Here is a 10,787-nt window from a genome sequence, read left to right as displayed (position 1 = left end):
TCCAATTCGAACGACTGTCTCTCCCTGTGATTTACTTTGGTCCACTGATGATAGCCTTAATGACTCCCTTCCCACCCTCATCCCTACCTAGTTTGGTCACTTCAAAGGCCTGTTTGGCATCCTCAAATTCGAATCGATGAGTGACCAATGGCTTGAGATCCACTAAGCCCCTTTCGACCAAAGATATCGCCAAGGGGTAATCACCAGGTCCATATCGGAATGAACCCAATACCTTGAGCTGTTTGTTGATTACGTGGAATAGTGGAAGGGGAACGTTCATGTTTCGTCCCATACCCACTTGAACGTATGTACCGCTGAAGAACGTTTCAAGGTCAGCACAAGTATACAATTCAAGAAAGTGAAAACTCACGCAGGTTTTAAGATGTTGATACCCATTTGGATACAGGTTGGTGCACCTGAGGCTTCGATGGCGAGGTCAACAGCGCCATGGTCTCGAGAAGGGATGTTGAGGGTGGTCTTGATTTCTTCGGTCACTCGAGCACAGTAGTCTTCCATGGATTCGTTGGGGTCACGGGCGCCCTGGGGAGATGGGTGTCAAGGTCAGTACAGTATACCTACAACAGTGGGCTTTGTGATGGAAGCAGGAGATATCGTCTAGGATCACCGGAAGGTGCAGAGCATAGTATACTCATCAGACTGAAGAAAGGTCACACTTACAGGTAAGAAGATATCACTAGCAGCGTACGATCTCGCAAAGTCCAATCTTTCCTGCTGAATATCCACCGCGATGACTCGCCTAGCACCCAACGCTTTGGCAACTGCCATACAGAGCAGACCGACAGGACCAGCACCGAAGACAATGACAACTTGATCTGATTGGAGCTGACCGAGCGAGTGGACAGAGTGGACACCAACGGACAAAGGTTCCATCATGGCACCGTCTTCGAATGAGACGGTTTCGGGAATGGGGTGGAGCATATCGGCGGGGAGGACGTCTGTTAGGCAAGAAGGATCAGTATGCGCCTCATGTAGCAGGGCTAGACGAGTGTCAAGATGCGATGATGATGTCTTATTCACTCACAGTATCGACACAAAGTCCCGAATTGAGTTGGAGGGGTAGCAGCGAAAGCCATGTGAGGGCACAGCTATGATCAGAAAACGAATTATTTTAGCTGGTATTCCGTGCTCCAGGGGAAATGTATATTGAAAAACATCACATCCTCGACACAACCCCCACTCACTCGCTCACTCCTGTAGAGTTCCACACCACCTATCAATCTGCTTACAACCCCGTCAACGCAGACGATTTACTCACCTCGTACATTCCACTCTTACATTCCGTACAAGTCCTACAACTAACCCCAGGTTCCATCGCGACTCTCTCACCCACTTTGATCCTTCCATCATTCTTCACGCCAGGTCCTAATTTGACTACTACACCGCTGGACTCGTGTCCCAAACACATGGGTTGTTCCAATACGAAATCGCCAATGCGACCGTGCAAAAGGTAATGAACGTCCGATCCGCATATGCCCGTCTTTGTGACTGCTACCAGACATTCATCGTCCTTGATCTCTGGTACTGATCGCTGTGACGGGAGGATATACAGTTATCAGTGGGAGCGAACGGTGGTGTATTCCTGGTCGCTTCAGTGGACATACGTTTTCGAACTTGACATCTTCGATACCGTGTAGTACGAACGAAGGGTTATCTGACTTGACCTCGATGTTTGACATGGTGGTAGCTCTAAATGGATGTATACTTTCTATGATCTAGATGGACAGACAAAGGATGAAAGATGGAAGACGATAGAATGAAGAAAAGATATCTTAATGAGGTGTTACATGTGCTGCATCCATATCTCCGGAACAGGCGGACCGTTCTATCGTTATGTTCCGGTCCACATGGTTCCACATTGTATCGTCTCTCTCAGCGCTGGCTCTGTCAGTACTCGTACCGGCCCTCGTATACGGTGCATGCAGTATATGTGGATGCATAAAGCATAAGCAGTGATATACATATACATATACATCCACACCGGTCCCTCTATCGGCCCTATTGCTATCTTATAGTGTTAATCCACCGGTGAGTTATGTGATGACGTAACCACAGAACCAGGACCAGACCACGTGGGGTCCACATGTCGTACGCGTCCATCAGTTCAAAGTTGAAGAAATCGACTTTTGCTCACTCTCAAACATCTCACATCCCATCCATGTTCATCACATATCCCCTTCAATCCTTGGGGGACAGAGCGCTGAGACGCAGCTCCATCCTCTCCTCACCATGCCAGTCAAGAAGCGGCGACTATCTCCCTCGGCGTCATCCGCATCTTCCACTCCCGCACCATCTCCCATCCCACCCGAATCTTCCACATCAGCACTTCCTTCTTCCTCTTTGGCTCAAGAGGGTCTAGCAGGACCAGGACCTTCCACTCTATCGAATCAGTATCAATCACGGAGGGAGAGAAATGATGCTGCTGAGAGAAGGGAGTACGCCAGACTGGGTGTACAGCAGCCTGGTTCTGGAGATGGGCATGAATTCGGGGAAGAATGTTTCTTGTGGGCAGATATACCCGTTTCAAAGGGTGAGTGAGCGTATATATGTGTATAATGGGTTTGTGGTCATAAACTCGCCACTTCTATTGCAGATCCTATCCTCCTGATGAAAAAAACATAGCTAATCTGCTGGTTATGGCTATCCTTAGGTTTCCGTTATATCCCCTGTGCTATATCTCCCGCTCCCTCACCTCACCCTCGGTACCCATTCTACCGTACTATCCCGTATCCACCACCGCTCCCCCCAGTCCATATATCATGGCTAGACCGATCTTCTTATCTGCGTATATCACCCACTGCATTAACCATGTCAAATGATCGTGGATTTAGAAGTGCCAGAGCCAACGTAGCTGTGAGAGAAGGGAGATGGTACTACGAAGTCAAGATCGAACGTGGGAATGGATCCTTAGGTGGTGGTAAAGGTCATCTGATGAGTAGTAATCCGCACGTCAGAATCGGTTGGGGGAGGAGAGAAGCCAATCTGGATTCACCTGTCGGATCGGACGCTCATAGCTACTCCATAAGGGATGTCAATGGCGAGAAGGTCCATATATCTCGACCTAAATCCTACGCTGGCAAATCTTTCCAAACAGGTGATATCATAGGTTGTTTGATCACTCTACCGAAAAGGCCTCCTCCTCCGAGTGGTAAGAATGATCCAGCGAAAATCAAGAGATTTAGAAGACAATTCGTGTACAAGAATCAAAGTTATTTCGAATCGAATGAATATATACCTTCGAAAGAGATGGATAGTCTGATCGATAGAGAAGGAAAATTATCTGCTGAGAAGAAACAAGGGCTGAACGGTGATGCAGCACATGATGGACAAGGTGATGGGCAGATAAATGGAGAAATCAACGAGAATAGGACTATACCCAAGAAGGGAGGCGGTAAGAAAGGGGCCACAACGAAGAATACCAAGAAGAATAAGAACGAACCTAATGCATCTCTGAGTGAAGGAGTCACGAACATCTCTAGACCATTGAAGAGATTGGATGGATCCAAAATTGAATTTTACCTTAACGGTGAACACCTAGGTGTAGCTTTTCAAGATTTATACGATTTCATTCCCCTACCACCTATCAATACCGCTTTGTCTTCTGGACACGGTAAGAAATCTCATGATACCGAAATCGTACACGACGATGGAACGTTGGGATATTATCCTATGATATCATGTTTCGGTAAAGGCAAAGCTAGATTCAACCCTGGACCGGATTTCACTTATCCACCAGCAAATCTCTCTCAACAGGATGACAATGGTGATGGAGATGAACGGATCAGACCCATCTGTGAACGATGGGAAGAATTCAGATTAGAAGAGCAAAAACATGACGAACAAGATGAAATTGAGGGTAAGGAGGTGTTACAGAAACTGTTGGAAGATGAGAAGAAAGCTGCGTTACAATCTTCCAATTCGATGAAGAGAAAGAAAGGACAGTCGGGCAAGAAAAGCAAGATCGGTGATATTACCGATAGGATACGTGGAAGGGGGGATACGATGACTCCTTCACTTGATATCGAGAGTGAAGGAAGAGATAGATCGGTTTCTATAGCGCCATCTCTGATCAACTCTGTTCCTCCTACCAGGGGTTCATCACCCGTTTCGGTCACTATGGAGAATAAGATATACAAGGAGATTGCGGAACAGGAAGTAGTGGAAGATACGCCCAAGTCACCTGCACCGCTAGACAATGAGGTCGGTGATGGGGTAGTAGAGCAGACTAGTGAAGAAGAGAGGATGGAAGAGGTTGGGAAGGAGGAAGAACATGAAAATGGTGTGAAGGAAGAAGAAGATGGAGAGGAGGGTGTGAAGTGGTAGATCTATCATGTAATGCACAGCGGAGGGATGCTACATATATCTTCATGAACTGGAACTCTGTCTGGCGCAGGTCTATATCTATCACAAATACTGATCCATGACTATTGCTCATGATGTTGTAGTAGATGGGATATGTGATCTGTGATAACGAGCAGAGTGGTTATTTCATCACCCTGAATAATGCGTTAACGTAAACCATCGATCCGATATCGATGACGATAACAACCTAAAAGATCGATCATCTCAAATACAAAACCATACCACAGGATGCCATAGATCGATTATGAGCAAGCATGTGAATGATGGGTCGACTTGATATAGTATGGTCCTTATGCGTACTGTCAAGTCGATCCTGTCAAAGAAGCAAAGTAGTCTGCCTAATCGATAGGTAAATATGACGCTCTCCTACCTGGTCTCCACAGCAGGACACGCTCAACATCAGAACGAACTTTACCCACATGACACAAAATCTATCCTGCAGCTCATACAAGATGGAGCAGCAGAATTCGGTTCAGAAAGAGTGGTAGGGTTCACTTCGAAGGACGATGATCGGGATGGATGGAGATGTGATCGGTATTGTGAGTGTATTTCTTCATCAACTTGTACTTGATCTGACACGTATACCCCTCTTCTTAGCATTCCCACAGCTACTAGATCTATCTTGTAGACTCGGATATCAGCTAGCTCAGAGAGGTGTACCTATCAACAAAGATGATACCAAGATCATATCGCTGCTATGTCCGACAGGTTTGGAATTCTTGATATCTTGGATAGCACTGATGAGATTGGGATATGGGGTGGTACTCATAGCGTGAGTGGGAAAGTGTCATAACATCTATCAATTTTCATTCGGGTTCATATTCTGTCTATACTAACCTACTCGTATCCTATATATAGACCACAGTGTTCACCATCAGCTATCACCCACCTATACAATTCCTCCTCATCCACTCAATTGATATATCATTCCAAATACGCTGAACTGGCTCATTCTGCCCAGCAATCAGACCCATCTACAGCTATTCAATCGATTGAACTACCTTCGGCGACCTCATTGCACTCTCCACCATCAACGTTCCACATACCATACTCAGTGAAAGATCCCAAAAGCGTATCTCATATCTTCCACACTTCCGGGACGAGTGGAACACCCAAACCTATACCCAATTTCCACCAGAAGAGTGTATCGGTCTTGCCTCGTAGATCCCTACCAGCCTATCTCCAGTCTATTACCGAGAACGATAACGGGAGTGGACGTGGGAATGGGACCAGCTCAGAATCAGCAGCATTCACCACTACTCCTCTGTTTCATGGTGGGATATCAGATCTATTAAGAGCATGGATGGCAAGAAGTATGATTTACTTTTATCCTACTTCAGATGTAGCTATCACCAGCAACAACGTGGTCGAATCCATCAAGGCATGTCAGATACCACCACCTGCTCTGAACGGTATAGAATTATCGAGTGAGCAAAATGAAGAGAGGAACCAAAGGTTCAAGGTCACGTCGTTCTTATCTGTACCTTATATCTTGTCTACCTTGGCTGAAGATCCCAATGGACCTGGTATGGAGATGCTGCGATCTATGGAATACGTATCTACCGGTGGTGCTCCGCTAGATACTACGATTGGAGATACGATGGTAGATCAGGGGGTGAGGTTGGTGAGCAGATTAGGGAGTAGTGAATGTGGATGTTAGTGATATTTTGGTCTCACTTCTTCTTCCCGTAACAACACAGAGCTATCAGGAATCACATAGCTGACCTACTGGCTGTGCTGCAAATTTGTTTACAGTCTTATTAAGTTCGCATCGAGATTACTCCACTGAAAAAGATTGGGAATGGTTAAGGAACGACTCGCCTTACTCGGATGCGTTGGTGTTTGAACCTGTCGATGAGAGTAGAGAGAAGTACGAGATGATAGTCACGAATAGATGGACAAGCAAAGTGAGTTACAAGCTATGATACCACCTATCTCCCCATACTATCGTACGTAGTGAACTCAGCATAACCAGAGTAGACTGATCAATGGATATCATAGACCAAGTCAAACCGAGCAGATGGTAGTTACGCAACAGGCGATCTGTATCAACCCCATCCTTCCAAGAAGAATGTGTGGAAATACGTTGGAAGAGGTGATGATGTTATCGTACTTGTGAGTTAGTCCATCCACTGCATCTCCATTGTGTCGCGAGGGAGAGCAGGGATATTGCTGACAAGAGATGAATCTACAGAGCAATGGCGAGAAAGCATCACCTGGAATTATCGAAAGTGCATTACGGCAATCCGCCCACCTCTCAGACGTACTAGTAGTAGGCTCAGATCGATCACAACTCGGGATCTTGCTGTTTGCCGAATCCCTCCCAGCGCCCTCAGATCTACTCGAAAAACTCTCTCCACTTATCGACCAGGCAAATAGGGATTCACCGTCTTTCGCTCAGATATCCAAAGAGATGTGTTTAGTAGTCTGTGAACCAACCAAAAGGTTACCGAAGAGTAGTAAAGGTACGATTCAACGGGGTGTAGCGTACGAAGTGTTCAGAGAGGAGATCAATCAGTTATACGATCACCAGAATGGCCAAGGGGATTATCTACCCAAGAGATCAGTAGAAGAGATCAGGGAAGAGGTGAAAAAGATCATCGAAAATATAGCAGCAAGTAAATTGAGAGTGGACGATGTAAATGAGAATACAGATTTATTCAATTGGGGTGTAAACTCATTGATGGCCATTAGGATACGGACCAACCTGCAAAAGAAGTTGAATACTGGCGGGGTGATATTACCAAATAATGTGGTTTTTGAGAGACCATCGATCAAGAGGCGAGTATTAGTGGATAAGAAATCTGAGTACCATTTGGCTGATATCCGTTCACTAGACTTTCTCAGTACATCTTTGATCTACAGGAAAACCAAGCAATGGATAACAATGATGTTGAAGAATCGTACGAACTCATGAATGACCTAGTACAAAAATACGGTCAATTCGATAGCACTCCAGGTGGTCTTCCAGGATTTAGAGATGCAGATGATAAGAAGGGAATCACAGTGGTACGTTGCACGAATTAGCTTGGGACTCGACCTTAGCTGATATGGCATGTCATAGCTGTTGACAGGAGGTACCGGATCACTCGGATCGTTCTTGATCGATGAGCTAAAACAACTGGCCGGCCAAACAGTCAAGAAGATCATATGCCTGGTCCGTGCCCCCAACGATGTGGTTGCGTACAGCAGGGTGAAGAAGGTCCTGGAGATCCGTAATGTTGCTATGGGGAGTAAGGTAGAGGTCTTAGGCGCGGACTTAAGTAGGCATCATCTGGGATTGGAGATAGAGGCGTACAATAAATTGATAGAGGAGGTTAATATGATCATACATGTGAGTGAGCCGATCCTAAAGCAATGCCCTATAAATGGTATTGACTGAAGAGACTTTTGTATCGCTAGGCGGCTTGGCCTGTCCACTTCACCAGCAGCCTGATATCGTTCGAAGATAGTATCAAGGGTGAGCAGTCTCCATCACATCGAATCCAACATAATCCTACTGACTCGAGACTAATGCATTAGGTACACGGAACCTCTTGGATCTTGCAGCTGCTACCAAACAAGGGAAGATGTACTATTGCTCCTCCCTGGCCTCAGTGCTCAACCGACCCTCATCCACAATCTCCGAACAACCTTCTACCGACCCGTCAACAGCATCTCCAATAGGTTATTCCCAGTCTAAGTGGGTCACCGAGCAGATATGTCGAATTGCCAGTGAAAGCTCCATATTGAAAGATCGAGTACACGTAATGCGTGTGGGACAGCTCTGTGGTGATACCAAGACCGGTCATTGGAATGAGAAGGAAGGTTGGCCGTTGATGTTTAGGACTGCTCAGACTACAGGAACTCTACCGATTTTAGAGGAGGTGAGTCCATCCTGCCTGCATTTGTCTCTTGTAGATCTAGATACTGATCTGAAGATGGTAGAAACCTTCCTGGTTACCTGTTGATCTAGCTGCACGTGCTATGTAAGTCATTAGCCTTTATGGTCTCGAAAATTCTACTAATCCTTCACGTCTCTGCAGCACGGATATAATCATTGACAATGCTGCTGAGAACCATCTGATCTATCATATCGCTCACCCCAAGAATATTGAATTCAACATCATCCTCGATGGACTGGAAGCAGCAGGTCTTTCGTTCCAAAGGGTATCGCCTGCAGAATGGTTGAACAAGGTGGAAGCTAGTACAGATGACCCGGAGATGAACCCTAGTAAACAAATGTTGCATATGTGGAAAGCTGCTGTGAGTTGCCTTCATCATTATCCCGGTCTGATCTCGAGAGAATTCAACTGATGACATGATCGATGGATAGTACGGTAATCCTACAGTATCGCAAAAAGAGGTCCTGGTGGACACTACCAATGCTCGTCGGTCGTCGAGAACTATGAGTGATCTACCTGACATAGATGAAGAGCATATCGTAAAAATGGTGCAAGCTTGGAAGAAAAGCGGGTTCTTGAATACATAAGATTATATGGCAACGCAGGCAGAATGCAAATTCACCATCATGTCCTATACCAGCGATGGTTATCAGTATTGCAACCTGAGGACGTTGGGGTATGTATGTTCATTTAGGTGCGACCTTGTCAGGCCAGATAATGCTACACGTTGTGCATATGATAATGTAAACTTCTCTTTCGTTTTATCGTCCACGTGCAAAATCTCAATCCTGCCTACCCGTACATACCGAGACTTCACAAGCGTCCTTCTCGCCGGTGTAAGGATCCCAACCATCTAACATCTCACTGGTATAGATCAAGCCCGGATCACCCTCCGCGGTGATCCCCTCAGCTTCGTCTGGTGCCCATCTCGTCTCGTCGATTGGTCCGCTGTGGAAGGCTGTCTCCCACTCTTCCGCAGGAGGGTTGGGAGTGACAGGTGGCTGGGTGGTCAATCGGGGTGCTTGGAGTGATTTGCGTTTCTGCTCGGGAGTCGCTCGGACCCAAGAGAGGTAGGCTGGATTACCTGGTTTCACGACGTTGTCCGCTACGAGGACTGTGCCCTGTCACATCGCAAGGAGCGGATGAGCGCGAGACAAGATATCGATATAGGGAAAGGGATAAACTGAAAACTTACAGGTCCTACCAATCCTTCCTCTTCCAAAACCTTGATATCAATCGTATAAAGCGGTTTCAGATGATCCAGGAAAACCATGTCAAATTTGAGGGGTTTGGGCATATTGAGCGTTTCTCTGAGCGATTTTAAATTAGGTGTAGAACTTCCCACAACCACCTGTGCACCTCATTAGCCAATGGCATGTGTTGTTTCCGAGAATGGTGTATCACTCACCTTGATGACTCTGTCCAATCCAGCTAGTCTGAATCCACCTCTAGCGGTGGTAGCGTACACCTCACTCTTCTCCAAGGAGATGTAACCAGCTCTGTCTTCTTCGGTGTTAGAAGACCAGTTCTCGGGATAGATGGAGTTGGGATGTAATTCGAGAAGATGCTACAAGGGACATGTATCGATATCAGCCTACGATGTATTCAAGGGGTCATCAAGAGACGGGTTCACTTACTCTAGCAAAAGAAATGCCAGAGTATCCGACATAAGTACCCAGCTCAAGGATGAGCTATGGGCATAACATCACAAGCATCAGCATTGAACGAAATTGTACCAAATTACAGAACTGCGGACTTACTTTGGGTTTCTTTTCTTTGACTAAAGCCTCTACTTGTCTTCCTTTTGTATCTCCCACACTCATCAGATATCGGTTCTCCCCTTTACCAAACTCGTGAATCGCATCTAAAACTCTTTGAGACCTTTCTTGGAGGGATAAACTGGAAGTCTCCTGGGAAGAGAGAGAAGGAAGGGATTCAAGATATTTGAGAAGAGCTTCTTCACGACCATCACCCTATGTAAGATAGGGTGATGGTCAGTATTGTCCACCTCACATGGACGATTGGTACTTACATGGAAGACCGTCCCTTGCACTGGTTCTAGGAGGGGCGGCACAATGCGAGTCAGTACATTCCCGGTCCAAATGTACGGTATGACTCACCATGATACTTGGCTGGAGCTTCCTGGGCATCTGCTTTCGACTTTGTAGCAGTGACCATTTTCGACTACTGATTATGCGTATGTTTTTGGAACGATAGCAAACGTGAGTTCAAAGATTCTATACTATCTAAAGACCATTATACTCGTCCTCCTATGTACGAACCTTCTTTCTGCGGAACATTTTCTGGCTATGCTGACACCCTGTAATCGGACAACACACTACTGTGCATGACTGATCTCAGCGATTACAACCCAAATTATCATCATCGTACATGTATCAGCAGTATGATGTGATCCGTTTTCTGTTTTATCATCGAATCTAAAGATACCTTAATTAACCGGGGAATGTGCGATATCAGATATGACATGAATTACGTTAATCCTTTTTATCAGCGATCAAGATA

General features: G+C 45.9%; 4 protein-coding genes across 4 annotated transcripts; 2 read left to right on the top strand and 2 right to left on the bottom strand.

Moving 5' to 3' along the window:
• Positions 1-31: 31 nt before the first annotated feature.
• L199_006196 (chlorophyll synthesis pathway protein BchC) lies at positions 32-1,697 on the bottom strand (the record flags this gene model as incomplete). The annotated part of the gene is made up of 6 exons (XM_064891896.1): positions 32-314; positions 371-540; positions 679-956; positions 1,043-1,106; positions 1,277-1,549; positions 1,623-1,697. 6 exons carry the CDS (start codon positions 1,695-1,697, stop codon positions 32-34), a joined length of 1,143 nt encoding a protein of 380 aa, XP_064747968.1.
• Positions 1,698-2,247: 550 nt separating this feature from the next.
• Positions 2,248-4,341, top strand: L199_006195 (uncharacterized protein; the record flags this gene model as incomplete). Its single annotated transcript, XM_064891895.1, has 2 exons — positions 2,248-2,548; positions 2,669-4,341. The coding sequence occupies 2 exons, from the start codon at positions 2,248-2,250 to the stop codon at positions 4,339-4,341; spliced, it is 1,974 nt and encodes a 657-aa protein (XP_064747967.1).
• A 394-nt stretch (positions 4,342-4,735) lies between these two features.
• L199_006194 (uncharacterized protein) lies at positions 4,736-8,851 on the top strand (the record flags this gene model as incomplete). Its single annotated transcript, XM_064891894.1, has 13 exons — positions 4,736-4,919; positions 4,978-5,152; positions 5,239-6,035; positions 6,136-6,287; positions 6,382-6,495; positions 6,575-7,161; positions 7,218-7,389; positions 7,445-7,714; positions 7,783-7,840; positions 7,903-8,246; positions 8,308-8,348; positions 8,406-8,625; positions 8,696-8,851. The coding sequence occupies 13 exons, from the start codon at positions 4,736-4,738 to the stop codon at positions 8,849-8,851; spliced, it is 3,270 nt and encodes a 1,089-aa protein (XP_064747966.1).
• A 195-nt stretch (positions 8,852-9,046) lies between these two features.
• Positions 9,047-10,442, bottom strand: L199_006193 (uncharacterized protein; the record flags this gene model as incomplete). Its single annotated transcript, XM_064891893.1, has 7 exons — positions 9,047-9,385; positions 9,460-9,615; positions 9,673-9,831; positions 9,902-9,955; positions 10,025-10,237; positions 10,297-10,322; positions 10,385-10,442. 7 exons carry the CDS (start codon positions 10,440-10,442, stop codon positions 9,047-9,049), a joined length of 1,005 nt encoding a protein of 334 aa, XP_064747965.1.
• Between the last annotated feature and the right edge of the window lie 345 nt (positions 10,443-10,787).

Source organism: Kwoniella botswanensis, chromosome 1, assembly GCF_036426115.1.
Source record: "Kwoniella botswanensis chromosome 1, complete sequence".
NCBI lineage: Eukaryota > Fungi > Basidiomycota > Tremellomycetes > Tremellales > Cryptococcaceae > Kwoniella > Kwoniella botswanensis.
The sequence above is the reverse complement of the archived record's forward strand: the minus strand, read 5'-3'. Positions and strand labels throughout refer to the sequence as shown.